Source organism: Corvus kubaryi, unplaced genomic scaffold (assembly GCF_017639235.1).
Source record: "Corvus kubaryi isolate FWS band 111438036 unplaced genomic scaffold, C.kubaryi_AGA036_p1.0 133, whole genome shotgun sequence".
NCBI classification, from domain to species: domain Eukaryota; kingdom Metazoa; phylum Chordata; class Aves; order Passeriformes; family Corvidae; genus Corvus; species Corvus kubaryi.
The window spans coordinates 22,670,886-22,685,521 of record NW_024580667.1 but is presented as its reverse complement, the minus strand read 5'-3'; the positions used below and the strand labels follow the sequence as shown (position 1 = coordinate 22,685,521).

At 38.4% G+C, this 14,636-nt stretch overlaps 1 protein-coding gene across 18 annotated transcripts in view; it reads right to left on the bottom strand.

The window, feature by feature from the left end:
* Positions 1-14,636, bottom strand: part of MCF2L (MCF.2 cell line derived transforming sequence like) — a 157,121-nt gene that overhangs the window by 4,820 nt on the left and 137,665 nt on the right. For 11 of the 18 annotated variants that reach the window (XR_006017851.1, XM_042038886.1, XM_042038877.1 and 8 more), the window contains 15 exons: positions 14,141-14,217; positions 13,018-13,084; positions 11,714-11,829; positions 10,676-10,745; positions 9,388-9,480; positions 9,147-9,239; positions 7,608-7,733; positions 6,680-6,901; positions 6,071-6,163; positions 5,519-5,597; positions 5,308-5,380; positions 3,995-4,110; positions 3,252-3,338; positions 2,329-2,388; positions 1,905-1,979 (listed from right to left, as the gene is read on the bottom strand). Coding sequence is in view for 17 of the 18 variants with exons in the window: in XM_042038886.1 (XP_041894820.1) it covers positions 1,905-1,979; positions 2,329-2,388; positions 3,252-3,338; positions 3,995-4,110; positions 5,308-5,380; positions 5,519-5,597; positions 6,071-6,163; positions 6,680-6,901; positions 7,608-7,733; positions 9,147-9,239; positions 9,388-9,480; positions 10,676-10,745; positions 11,714-11,829; positions 13,018-13,084; positions 14,141-14,217 (1,447 nt within the window). In the remaining variant the exon portion in view is untranslated. The remainder of the gene's footprint in view (positions 1-1,904; positions 1,980-2,328; positions 2,389-3,251; positions 3,339-3,994; positions 4,111-5,307; positions 5,381-5,518; positions 5,598-6,070; positions 6,164-6,679; positions 6,902-7,607; positions 7,734-9,146; positions 9,240-9,387; positions 9,481-10,675; positions 10,746-11,713; positions 11,830-13,017; positions 13,085-14,140; positions 14,218-14,636) is intronic. The other 7 variants (XM_042038982.1, XM_042038997.1, XM_042038913.1 and 4 more) reach the window with 6 other exon arrangements.

Below are 14,636 nucleotides of genomic sequence, written 5' to 3'. Positions count from 1 at the left end.
CCTGCTCTTCTGGTACATTTTGGGTAACAGCTCTTGTTCTCAGCCTCTTTCTTTTCTTATATTGTGCTGATGTGCTAAGAGCAGACTGGCCTGATCCTGCCATACCAACAATAGTACTCCTCCTCATACAAGCTGGCACTCCACAATTAACAAGTCTATAAAAAAGCCCATCTCCTCCTGGGAAGGGAAGTTGTCACCATGGTAGTATTCACATTAGCAAGCTATGGGCACCGAAATTATGCGTGAACATTCAATCTGTGTGTGTGTATTCTGCAGGCTGGGACTAACATCAGAGCTCCCTATAAAGGCAGGAAAGGTAGGAAAAGGGCAGGCAGTCTTGAGAAAAGACAAGGTTATTCAGAAATGAGTTTAGATATAATGATGCCAGGAAAACCAAGAATTCATTAACTGCTTCTCTTCAGAAATAATCAAACAGGTTTCTTCAAAGAGCTATGATCTGCCTACAATATGTAATTCTAATTCATATTGCTTGAGCTCACTTCAGCATAAATCACAGCAACACAGCAGTGAAAGGAAATGAATGGGGGCCATGCACCCTGCACTGGGCACTGTGACCATCACCTGCCCCAGTTTCATCCTGAAACACCTGGGTCAGCTCCCTGCTTATCCCTCTTTGAGTTGGGGAAGGAGAAGAGATAAAGTGTCAGAAAAGAGATTGGAAGATGCAAGCCAGAAGGAGAAGTTAATAGATGTTTTAAATTAATTTACTTGGTTTAGCACTTTCATAAAGTAAGATGCTTCTGGGACAGAACAGCAAATCAGATAAGCCTGTTACAAGGACACAATAATTTTACTGTAAATAAGCAGTGATCAAGTGATTCTCTTCCTTGGAAAATTCCAGCACCTGAGGAAAAGGCCACAGAACACCCTTTTCTTTCAGACATTTTTGGGCCCTCCGAATTTCCATGGTACCTGGAGATCTCAGAGTTCTGCCTGCTACCTGCAGAAAAATAACCTTGTAACTCTCATATGCACCCTTGTGGAATTTCTGCACCTGTCTAGCCCAGGATTACATTGCCTGCTGCTCAGCAAGGTGAACAGTGTTGCAGTTTTGCCAGCACAGCAGCTGAGCTTGCACCATTTCCACAGACAAGACAAAGACTTCAGAAACCTGGAGAGGAGGCTGATGGTAGGGTTTGAAACAGCTCACCTTTAGACTAATATTTTCTAAAGGACATAGTGGTGGAAAGAGTCAGAAGAGGGGAATTGCTTTCCTTGTACGCTCTACTACTCTAGTTAATCAGCCTAGGGATTTGCACTCAAACCTTCACCAACAGCCCTGCTGGTTAGAAATGGGTTAACTTGAAATGCTTTTCTATGCTCTGCTTAGCTGTGAGTTGGGAGGATGGGAGGCAAACTGCTGCAAGGGGTTCAGTTAAGTAATCTGGGGTTCACAGGGTGGTAAAAGTTGCCTACTATCACCCAAAGAAAGATGCAACAGGGTGGTGACTGCAGTGATAAATGCAGATCTAAAATGGAAATTCCACATGACAGTGATCTGACTTTTGGAATTTTTTTTCTTTTTTAAAAGATAAATCCTCTCCACAAGGGGTACAGTGACAGAAGGATTCTAACACATGGAAAACCATGGTTGCAGAGCAGCTGGACAATCCTGTAATTCCATTAAACACCCAGTTTCTGGCTATTTCTTCAGCAACAAATCTCTTTCCCACTGTCTTCTAAAAACTAGTTACCCATATGCTGCTTTATTTAAAACCAAGGTAAAACTTCAACCAGTTGTGCTATCAAAAACAGTATATACAGATCCAGTCAACAGTGCTGCACACAACAGCATCACACAGGTATTCCCAGCACTCTGATGTAACATATTACATGAGGGATGTGTGAGTACTTGTGGAGTACAAGATGTGGCATCACTGTACCTCTTAAACCAAAAGGAGTTGGGTCACTCACTACTTCGTGCCGTTTGGCTTTTTTGTCAGGACTGGTAGGAGAAGCTGCAGGAGTATGAATAGGTAAAAAACACAGAAGAGAGATATTGAAGAACTGGAAAAAAGAGAATAGGTGGATTGCATGCTAAATACCTTTGAGTTTACACTGGAAAACAAGTGGATTTCTGTAATCTAATTTTAGCTGTCACTGGTGCATGGCAGCAGAAGGAATTAATTATTTACAAGTAGTTATATGAAGATACATTGACAAATTTATTTTACCATAATAGATGAAAATATATGTAAACCTTTCTAAATTAAGTAGACATCAACTGAATACAATTTACTTCAATTTCAGACAAACATTACCAAATTAAGCAATCATTTTTATGTAAATCTAGTGCTACAGCAATACCTGGTCCTGTAAGAAGGATCATTGGCAATGTCTGGCTTTTAGCAGAAGGAGATGGAGTTTCTGTCAAGGCAAGCATGGGACATTAGTGCTCACCTCATTAGCATTAGATACACAACCCTAGAGTCTCTCCAGAAAGAACTCAAAGGTAATTGGGTTTTAAACAGGCATTCTGGAAAGATGCTTGGGGGAAAAAAATTACCATGCTGTTGAGAAAGTGGCATCATCTTAATGCAATTCAGACTGTTCAAAGACAGCTCTTCAAAGCAAGAAGTGACTGTACCAGTGTGCTTACTTGGCAGGAGGAAGCAAGAAAGGTCTCAAACTCTTATTGCCTGTTTTAGAAAAAATGAGGCAAAGACCATTTCTGGAAGAATAGGGAAATTCTTACTTATTTTTCTACCCAGCAAAACAACGTCAGACACATTCTGCTGTAGTTATTTATGCTTTGAGAGTTTTGTTAGCAAGGATGCCCATAAAAAAATCCTCTATAAATCCTTCATAGAATCACCTTGATTCCTTTTTGCCAAGTAGAAATGCACTTGGGGCAGATCCACTGAAGCTAGAAGCAGGCCAGGTGTCTGGTCAGAAGACAACTTCCTTCCTCTAGTTTTTCTACAGGAATGGGGCACGATAAACTCCGCCCTTGGCCTTGACAGTGAGATTGGAGGCACTGGGAAACCGTGCTCCTTCCCTTGCATCTCCACAGCCCCACTTTTCCTAGCTGCATCTCCCCCTCCCACTCTGGAGCTTGTTTCCCTTGAAATCTCCCTGTCAGAGGCACCAACTAAGGAACCTAGCTTGACCTTGGAAGAACAAGCTAGTGTGTACACTGAAAACCTATCACACTACACACACATACAAAGTGATGCTTCAGTTACAGCTTTACACAGAAAACAGTCTAGCCTTTTTTTTTTTTAAATTACCTTTCTGACTTTTGAGGTTAGTAAAGCCCTGCAGTGTAAAGCACTTTTTTGACAGTATAGAGCATTCTGAGGTAGAGCTAGTGTTGTCTACAAAGGAAGAGAGAGACACAGAAAGAAAAGGGAGAAGGCCATGAAAAGATCAAGACAAAAAGTCATTTGCAGCTGTGCCAGGGACCCTGCATGTTAGGATGAGAAAGGACAATTGAAAATCCAGGTACAACACAAGTGTCCGGTTGTTCTTGCTGTGCATAGGCTTGTACTGCCACTGGTTCAATAAATAATTTCCATGATGGGAAAAAAATTAAAGAGAAAAAACAAAACAAAACAACCTTTCTTTAGACCAGATAATACCAAGAAATTTTTTTTCAGACAAAGAGAACCCCGAGAAGCTGGGCAGCTCTAAGAGAAGACCTACTGCAGACTTTGGCCTTGTAACAAATAGTTCCCACGTGCTTTTGCCTACCATCCATTCAAGATGGCTTTGGGCCTGTCCACACCACACACTGGAATGCAGAAATCAATCCCAAGCTAAGGGCAGATGGGACCAGCACACTGGTGCAACGTGGGCAGCACTTTGTGGGTGGGCTGCCTTAGGGCTGTAAACAACAAAGCCCTGCTTGTTCAGGAGTCCTGCTGCCTCCCCTGCACTACCGTGGCTACTCTGCTGGTGGATCTGCCTGTGCATCTGCAGTGCAGGCATGCTCCTTGCAATTAAAGACCACAGCATGTATGGGCAAACTCACCTTTGCCTTTCTCGGGGTACTTTGGTGCTACTGTAGTGCCACAACCTTCTAGACTTGTGATATCAGCTTTCTTCTCCTCCAGTTTTTTGGTATTTCTGGTGTGGTTTCGTGAAGGACTGTTTATTAGAAGAAAATGAAGACAATCAATCCAATCACAGGCTTCTACATAGAGATATATAGGCTGAAAACCATTTATTTGTTAGATTCCCAGACTGTAGCTTCCAGGATTGAAAAAGTCATTGGTGATTGTACATGTAAAGACCTTGAGAACATAGAAATGAGAAACACCTCTCCTAACTAACTGCAATCCCATGTAGTATGGCAGTGAGAGCTACTGGACAGATGGCTCAGGACAACTTCCACTCACTTGCAGCTAACAGGTTCCTCCTGGATGTACTAGGAAAAAAAGAAGAAAGATAAAGGAATAAACTCTGCCTTTCAGAAGCTCTTAATACAGGAACAAATGAGGGACCTTGCAGTGCATTCCCATCACAACTCCATCTGAGAATGGCATAGAGAAAGACACTCCGTAAATATGATGTATCTGGGGAATTCTCCCTGAGCAATAAGTAGATGCATAAAAGATTCAGGGCAGAGAGCTACCAGTACATATTTGAGCACACACCATATGGATATGAGCACATGGGCTTATGGATAGACATATACACATATGAAAAACCAGAGAGTAGCAGAGAATTGAAGAGAGGTGTCAGGCAAGGGCAGAACAACAGATGGGAATAGAAGAATATATAGGTTGGTATGGTGAAGGATGGAAAGAAAGAAAAACTTCACCCAGAAATTGGGGCACTGGAGGAATTTACACATTACTTAGGCTAAAAATAAAGCAAATAAGAGTAAAAGAACAAGGGACAGAGAAAAGATACTGCTGTGGAAAAGACAGAAGGGAAGGTAACATGACATTGGAAAAGGAAGAAAAAGTTAATCCAGGTAGAGGAAAAGAACAGTGAAGGAAGAAAAAGGCTGCTGCATAAAACTCTCTTATCTGGAGTGTAATGTATATAATCAGCTGTTCAACAAGCAGACACATAACACCACCAGAATTTTGCTGGTGAAGAAAATTACATTTCTGTGGTATTCTCTATTGATTGGCAAAGCCCATGCCATTGCTGCTCACTTTAACAGTTCTGGGTATGTTTAAACTCCCAGCTTTACAGCTTTATAGTAGAAAGAGAACTAAACCAAAACCTTAAAACACAAGGATGAGTATTAAGGGGTAGGAGCAATGAAGAGCTGCAAACCAGATGTACGAGCATATTCACAAGACAGCCAGGCTGATGTTACAACACACTTACCTTGCACAAGATGATGCTGGTAGTGGTAGAGGTAAACTCTGTGTTTGTTCTAGTGTCCTGTGCTGACTAGCTTCTGTAATGGAGGAAGGAAAAAGAACTATTAATATTGATTTGTGTCCTACACAGGGAAGATCTACAGGGCAGGATTTGAAGATCAGAGAGAAAACACATTAAAAAAAATTTGGAAAAAAAAATCTCCAAAGTATTTTACCTCTGCATGCCTGCAGTTGACTTGTCAGCACTTTTCTTATTTCACTCACCCAAGTAGCTTTAACTTCAGGGGTTGGTGCCTATCCAAAAGTAAATACAATCAGCCATCAAGCACAGAATACTTACTACACAAACAGCTGCATGCCAAAGCATAGCCTCAGAGGAATCCTTCAAGACGGACAGACAAAGCTCCCCCTCCAGTCCTTCCATGAACAGAAACTGGTTGTAGCCACTGGAACAGGCTGAGGCAGAGGTTATGCATGTGCTACAGTCCAACCTCATCTCCCAAGCCATCCACTACTCCAGTGATAGCTGTAGTAATGGTGTATACAATATCCTCTATGGGCATTGTAAGACATGATTATTTTTTTCCCCCAGAAGACTCTTCCATTGAAATATGATTTAGGTTTTCTTTTTCTTCCTACATTTCCTCATCACACTATTAGTGATATAACAGAGGAAAAAAACCTCCAGATCTTCTTAAGGTTAGATTCCTTCTCCTCTTTTTCTCTCCCTTTTTTTTTTTTTTTTAATGTAGTGCCATGTTATTTACCTGTATAATGTAAACTTCTTCCCTTGCATTATACCAGATTTCAAATTTTTTTGCATCACCTTTGACATTTTCTGTTATTCCAACTGCAGCCATCTGGAAGCAAAGAGAACAGAAGCTGACCTACTGCATTGCAATTATGTTAAAAACAGAAGCAGGCAGCTATTGGTATTCTTTGGCACCTTATTTCTGAAAAGGAAAACCCTATCTGGCTTCTTGCACAAGGAAAAGAATAGCTAACAATATTTGATCTGCATAAGAGATTTAGTGCTTTGTACCAGCCTGGCTACCTTGGAGGGAAGAAGAGTTTAGGCACATTACATTGAGACTGACATGCAAAATGTTGCTTTTAAAATCCAGACCACCAAATCCTACATGTTTTTTACACTACCTTGCTCTACATTTTCTGTGTGATTAATGCAACTGCCATTCAGCTGGACAGACAGCAACACAAAATAACACAGACCTGCAGCACCAGCCAGGTTTGTCTGAAAGGGTGAAGTTCCCAGTACAATGCTGCAACACAGGTCTGCAGAGATAAAACTAGAATGATGTATTACTACAGGCTAAGCCCTCAGTACCCTTGACCTTCAGGACTGATCAGTGTCTTACATTTAAGGAGTGTTTGTAGCTGTAAGAAGGTGCTTTCTCATATCCCTCTCCGTTTTCTTCTCGCTTTTTACAGAACAGGACCGCTTTCTCGTGGAGGAAGAGGTGTCGCTGCATTGGCTTGAAGCGTGCCAAATCTTTCACCTTTGTGTGACCCTTTTTATGATCAGTCCAGACACTGAAGGATCCTTGCATTAAAAGCTTGCCCAGCTCATTAAGGTTTCCCTGGAACAAAAAACCAGTGATATTTGTAACTACAGAGATAACATCAGATTAAAATATATACTTTGAACAGGTCTTTACAAGTCTGTTGTTCCCAATAATCTCTCATACCAGTGTTTATGTTGGATTTGGAAATGCAATAAAAATATAGTCAGTCTTGGATTTTTACATATAATTTTCACTGGCTGACACTGTTCCGGCAGGATTTTACAGTTGAGAGTACCTCTAGCAGAGACACAAGAACTTACCACAGAGAGAGGGAACCACAATACACATCTTTGGTTGGTTGTTTTTTTCCCCCAAACTCTGCTCCAAATCTGCTTATGTATTGTTTTGAGTTTTGTTATTTTTTTGGGAACTGAAAGTTTTGGGTGTAATTTTACATATAGATATAAAAACTTAGTGGCCACACCCATTCAGCTGTACTAACCCAGGCTCTTCATGAGAGTTTTCAGTTTCTCACTCACTGTCCAGAAGACCAAAGAAAAAACACTTAGGTAGACAGAGGAAAATATTAGTCATAGCAGGAAAACTTCAAAAGAGTATAAAGAGATCCCTTTTCCATTATTTTCATTACACAATTAAGTTTAAAGGCATGTTTTGTAGAACACTCTTCTCATTATTAGTACACAGTATAGGGAATGCTGTACATATATCTAAAAAACCAAAAGAAAAAAAGTTAAAAGTAAGCAAAAATACTGCTACTCACATCATAGCCAGTAATGGCTATCTGGTGCATAGAATCATTAACTGCTTTAAGAATGCCCAGTATAGAAGTTAGTGCTTCCTGAAGATCTTCAGCACCTTCACAGTTCTTACTGTACTTTAGCATTTCCTGAGTGCAAGGGAATGAGAACACACTTAGCTTTTGAAACAGTAGCAACCAGGAACGTTCAAATTTTAACACTGAATTTTAGGTGGGGGGTTGGAATGAGATGATCTGTAAGGTCCCTTCCAACCCAAACCATTCTGTGACTGTGATTTTAAAGTTAGCAAAGTACAGCTTTATACCATATAATCTAGTTAGTTCAATACTGACTGGAACTCAATAGATCCTAAAGATTTACTTCTAATTTCTCCTGCTCATTAGCCAAATATATTTTGTTCATCTAGAGTTTTTGTAAGCTGTATGTAAGAATTTTACAAGACTAACTTTGCAAACATTTTTCATCACAATTGCAAAAAGACCCCAAAACCAAACCAAACCAAACCAAACCAACAATCGTCAAACAAAGGGATAGGTTTTTCTTTCATTTGTTACTTTTAGAAGTGAACAAATTTAAAAACATAGTCAAATTTAATTTACTCTTTTAATTATGGCAAGGCCTGGCATGCTAACAACAGATTTAAACTTACTGCATTGAGTATTATCTACACATTTAAAAAATAATCCCTTCTCTAAAGGGATTATTGGTGAAGCAGCATCTTCCAATTTGATATAGAAAAAACACAGTTGCAAGTTCATATGGGATTCCTCTGACTTCACAATATGAAAAGAAGGATTTACTCATAGACTGTAGAAAGTGAAGATATTTTAAGTCAAAAACCTTTATAATTCTCCTCTCTTTACAGAAGCCTAACGTAATTAATTCTTTAAAGGCTGTTAACAGCTCAGTTGTAACTCAAGAGTAAATCTGGTTCGAGGTAAATTTTTAAGCTCCTGTTAAATACAATTATTATAACATGTCTTTGTGATGAATATTTCTTAGTTCAAACATGGCAAAATGTTATATATTAATTTAAATAAATTTATTAGAGTACATTGCTCTTACTTTGCTCTTTCAGTATAGCATATTTAAGTGAATCGCAACAGCATCCTTCACACGAACACCATACAGTGCTCTCTGTCAAGTGCATTTCTTTAAGCCCAGCAAGGCACGTTCCTGCAATATGGGTGGGGTGACTATTACTGAAGAGTAACAAGTACTTCAGATATTCTATCTTCTTTGTTTTAAAGTTTTCTTGGACCTTCTGATTTTCCCTCATTAACTTTTCACCTTCTTTTCAGCAGAAATCTAAGGGCAAAAGCAGTTACAAAAGATGTCCCTGCGTAACATTTGGTTATTGTAAGTTTTTTGACTGAAAGAAAAAAGAACTGAGCTGAAAACTGATGGACTGGAATGTGTGTGTTTCTGATTACACATCTGTTCACTAACTTTTAGGTTTCTTTCCAGCAGGCTGAGAGAAGCAGCATTTAAAAAAACAAATGCACAAAATGTGCTTAGCATTGTAGTTTAGAAATACATACCTTTAGCAATAATTGGTATTTGGTTATTCTTTGAACGGGTTTCAGCAAGTATGAGTCCAAACTGAGCTTGTGGTCGAGTTTTCTTTGACATTCCTGTAATCAGTGTTGGATTTCATCAGGACACTAATCAGTATTTGTGCTATTTGTTCTTGGGAAAATTCAGAAAAAATAAACCAAACAAAAAACCCAGACCGCAACAAAACCAAACCTACCATTATTTTAGGCATTCAAGCAAGCATACCTGGAAGAATACAGAGTCTGAAAACTGCCTCCACAAACTTTCGGATCGAGGTTTATTTTGACAGTATTTTTCATAAATCTGGAAGTCTTCCATCTGGAATTGTGGAGACAAGCAAAAAGTTCATAAATTCCTATGACTTTAATAGACAAAGCTCATAACATTTTTTTTCATTTGCAATAATGCTATGAAAAAAACAACCACCAACAAAAATTGAATCATTGTTTTTTGCTTGGGATGCCTCAAGGAATTGCAAAATCACTGATTTTGTAACGGCTACTAATTTGGGACTTTCAAAATAAAATATTCCTGTTAATTTTTGCTTCAGTTGAATGCTAAACACCTTATGAAGAAGTACATGTTATATTTACAAATATATTTCTACTACAATATGAAAAATATCTCTGACTGCCCAGCCATGAGACCCACTGTGCAGCTTTTAAAAAAGACTTTGTCCTTTTTCTTTATTTTCCTTTCACAAATGCGTTTTTCACTGGGAGTCACACTGAGGTTAACCAAGCAGTTTGTTCTCCCTTATTACTTCAGACATTAAATAGCATTACTTCAGCACTTGTTGAAAGCAAAAAGAAATAAAGAGTGTTGAAAATGTCATAGTAATCACAGATACAAAGGAAAGACCAGGTAGGAAATCAGCAGGCACAGAAGTACCTCCATCCCTCAGTTTTAGGAAACAGCATCTCCATGGATGTAGCCAGTAAACAGAAGGGGGAGGGACGGCTCCTCCCAGGAGCTTTAGAGCATCAACAGGCAGCAACAACAGGAGACTGATTTCCATACACACATTCTTATTTAGCCTTTAGTATACTACAGCTGAGTCTCATTGTTTAGTACATCCCCAATTAAAAAAGTTTAATTTTGTCATAGCTTTCTATTTTCAGAATAAAAATATTTTGGACTTACTCTGTTGAGGTCCTCTTTAAAGAAAACGGAAAACAACAACAACAACAACAATCCAATAAAGAAATCAAACCAAGTAAACCAACCATTTATAGTGATGAGAAAAAATGCAGTGCATGATTCCTCTTCATGCTTTCCTAACTGCCACTTTAAAAAAGCAGTTTTCTTTTAACGAGGTAGTAGATTTTCCTAATAAAATTAATTGTGCTGCACAGGGGAAAATAACCCTCAAATAACATCTACATTCTCAGCCTATTACATGCTCAGGACAAACAAAGGGGATGTGGTGGCAATTGCTACATGAGAAGCACTCTCATGTGTTGCAGTCCTAAAGAGGTTTGTGAATGAAGTGCCAGCAAAAGGCAACACATACCTGATCCAGAAAGCACCGTCCTACTAGTTCTGGGTATTCCACATAGGTTTCTAGTTCTCTCAAGAATATTCTATGAGGAAGAGAATTTTCTTAGAGCACACATTAAAGAAAGTTGTCATAATGTTCACAGTCTCGCAATGAGTTCTCTCAACTTTTGGAAACAGAGTTGTAATGCTACAAAACATAATTCTTCTAGATCATGCACTTTAAAAGGGTTAGCAAATTAAAACAAATATTCTGACCAATTTCTTTTAGCTTACTGTTGCTGCAACTGAAATCAAATATAGAGTTGGGGAAAGAAGGGGGATTTAATTTCCCTTCCTTATGTATTCAGCAGCAGGATTTGTACAGTTTAAAGTGTTTGGGTTTTGCTTCCAAGTACTACCAACCACCACAAACCAAACAACCCAAAAATCACCTTCCCAAAACTAAAGGGAAACTCACCCAAAAAACAAATTAAAAAAATCAGTGGCAAAACTTTCATTCAGTTTTACCTGAATAAGAAACAACTACTTAATAGGCTTAACTCCTCTTGAAAATGAATTTCTCTTTCCTATGAATTTAAATATTATCATATGAAGAAATACACCTCTAGCAGCAAGGATTCAGACTTCAGAGAGGTCACTCAAAATATATTTTAATATATATAAATACATATGCTTTTTATATATTCATTTTATATATTATTTAAATATAAATGTAAGATGTAAGAGTTTGTGGTTTAGAACCGTAATTCACTTTCCATAGCAAAAGTAATAAAAAAAAGAAACCCAAATAAAGCCCACTTTAATTATCTTGTAACCAGATCCAAATATCTTGCTTCAGAAAGACGACCACAATGCAAAATTCTACCTACTGCAAATATGCAGTTTCACACAGCTTTGGTCATCTTTTATAGATATTTTGCTTTTCCTCTTCTGTGCAATACAATGTTGACATGCCAGATAGATAAGTTGAACTCAGTAAGGAGTTAAATTAAAATTCAAAGTAAAGAATCTCATCCAAATGCTGTTCTTAGAAGAAAATGCAAATCTTCACCTGTTGTGAAAGTGATAAATTTCTTCCATATTTCCAAACAAGATATCCTTCTTATTTTGCAGTTCTGGTGAAATTAGATGAGCCATTAAGGGGTTGTCCATCTCTGCAGCATAACCCTACAACACAGGAGAGAGGCACAATGACTATCTCCCTTTACTTGCAGTACTTCTCTCTCTAACAAGGCAGTCTGCCTTCAGGCTGACAGACAAGAAAGAGCTCAGTATTAACCATGAAAGAAGCATACAAATTCTGTTTTTCCATCACCCCACTCAGACACACACAGAGTCTTTAAAAAGACACTTGAGTAATTCCTGCAATTCTAGATAAGTGAGGATGAAACGTTTGCAATAATCTTCACCCAGTAAAGGCTCTGCATTCCCATACTGCTTACAAATTACAGCTCATACTCTTTTTGTTAAGGCTTTACACATCTGAATTTAGAGCCCAAATTCCAGTACACACACAAGCCTTCATGCCTGTCTTAGCCATTATTATGAAGGAATAAGCTGACTGTATTTACTTGTGCAGGTAACAGAAACAATTAAGCTAAAAATTCTGTTTAAGGCACTTCCATTTGAATTGGTATCAAATGGAGTAGCTTTAGATTCCCACATCTTCCACTTGTCATGTAAGCACACATTCTCTTGTCTGTTTATCTGGCACAGATAAGGACACAGGTGGCTTTAGCCCAGCACTGTTCTCCTCTGGTCCTGAGGTCACTAATCTGCATTCTCTCAAAACACTAAAAACACTAAACAAACAAAACACTCCCAACAAATCAACCAGAAAAACTGCAGGTTTTTTATAAGCAGATTATTACAAGGCCTGTAATGAAAAAGAAACCTGTTCCCACAGTTGTACCCAACACATGTGGAAGATCACTTAAAGATATGCGAAGAAAGATGTAAGAAACAAATTTTCTCCTCTGACACAGGAGTCTCTTGATGCAGATTCACATTCCTGTGTGACACACGACCTTCCTGGAACTGACCCAAGACTCTGGAAAGAACTTTTGCAGGAATTAATGATCATTACAAATCTCACTATGATTCCACCTAAATACTACGGCATATCTTATTTTCTGCTCAATTTGTGCTTTCTAATACAAAATCCTAGTTGTATGACTATTTCTAGAAAAAAAGTCACATACTGCTGTCTCTGTGAAAATATGATGAGAAAGGAAAAATATAATGATCACACTGCTTGACAGAACAAACAGAGGCTTTACAGTGGTAAGGAAAACATAAGAGCATCCATGAAATGCAAGAGATTCACTAATATCCACAGTGAAATTTAGTCTTTACCTCAAGAACACAGAGAAGTTCTTCCACATATGCTCGTTCAGTCTCAATAAGTTCATTCATTACATGCCTGTGGACAAAGAATGATAATTAAGGAGGGCCTATTTACTTATGCAAAGTAATGAGGCAACATTAATTTTGTCTGTGTTTCTTCTATACTTCAGACAATAAAAGAACAATTTCCAGGTAATGGAAAACATGATGTTCCATGGATATTCCTTTCGGCAGCTCATATATCCTTGCTGAGGGATATGTATTTTTAAAACATTTTGAAATTTTTGAAAATGTGTTTGAACAGGAAAAAGTCAAATCTAGCAGCTTAAGCACTGTAGTAACTGAATTGAAGCAGTGGAGTGTTTTATCATTGTACGTACAAAGCCTGGTTATGCTGTGTTTGCAGCTATTATGGGAGCTGGAGTTGGAGCTGCATAGGATTGTCAAATACAGACTTAAAGCTACACTGGTCATTTTAAATTAGAGGCATTTAGGGAACACTTTAAATATCTCGATGATGCTTTAAGTTTCATTTCCCTAATGATCAAGCATTGAATCATACTTCCCCCCAAAACTCCTTCCCTTGTGATTTTGTGTGATGTAACAGAAGGTTATAACAGTAAAAAGACCATTTAAGTAGCCAGCTTAGAGGTAAAAATGCAAGGTCTGCTATATGCATTGCAGGTGGTACTAAGTAATTTCTGTAACATAAATGATGCTGTTCAGTTTTTATACAAGTGATTTTCTGATAACCTTTATGAAAACAGGAACTAAAAAGAGTCCAATAAAAAGACAAAGTCTCAAAGCATGGAGACCAAAACCTTCAACAGATTTACAGGAGGCTTATTACTCAAAACTGTATCATCTCTGAAATGAAAATACGTAGTTGTCCTGCCACAGCATCACCTCACTGCAGCAAAGGTAGAGTCTGTTACTACTCAAACTCTAAATAATGCTCCAGGCAGCATAAAATATCTTCCTCTGTGCACAGAGCATAGCCAATGCATTTCAAAAAGCACTGAGGGTTATTTCAAAGAAGTATACTGGTTTTATCAAATCCTTAGCCAAACTCAGGCTTTGCTGGAACCAGATCAGAGAAAACACACACTTTTGCTTATCAAAATATACTTACTGCCGTAACACAGCTAGGTTTTCTTCATCATCCATTGTAGATCCTCCTCTGCTTTGATGGAGTTCAGTCATTTCACTCTAAAGAAGGAAACAAATAAACAATGAAAAAAATAATCATGGCATCACAGATGTGGGAAGAACACTTTAAGATACAGAGCTTTGTGCTCAGCACTTTCCACTGGAAAGACTGTACTCCACTAAAAATGAGGGCAGTTTGCAAGAATGCTGTGAAAAAAATTCAAGTCAGCCTGAAGGTTTTGAAGCACACAACATTGGACGTGGGAAGTTCTCCATCAGAGGCCAGTTTAGAAAAGGTGGTGGTTCAAAGCCCCTTTTCAAGAAGACATCAGAGCACCAGCATAATCTTGTAGGCAACACTGGCCTTAGTCTGTTTTCCAAGCTAAAAGTAAGGTACTGTGCTAACTTTCCGGTTACTTCTTAACCTGATACAGAAATTCACTCTTAAAACATTTACTGAATGGCTAAACCTAACTATG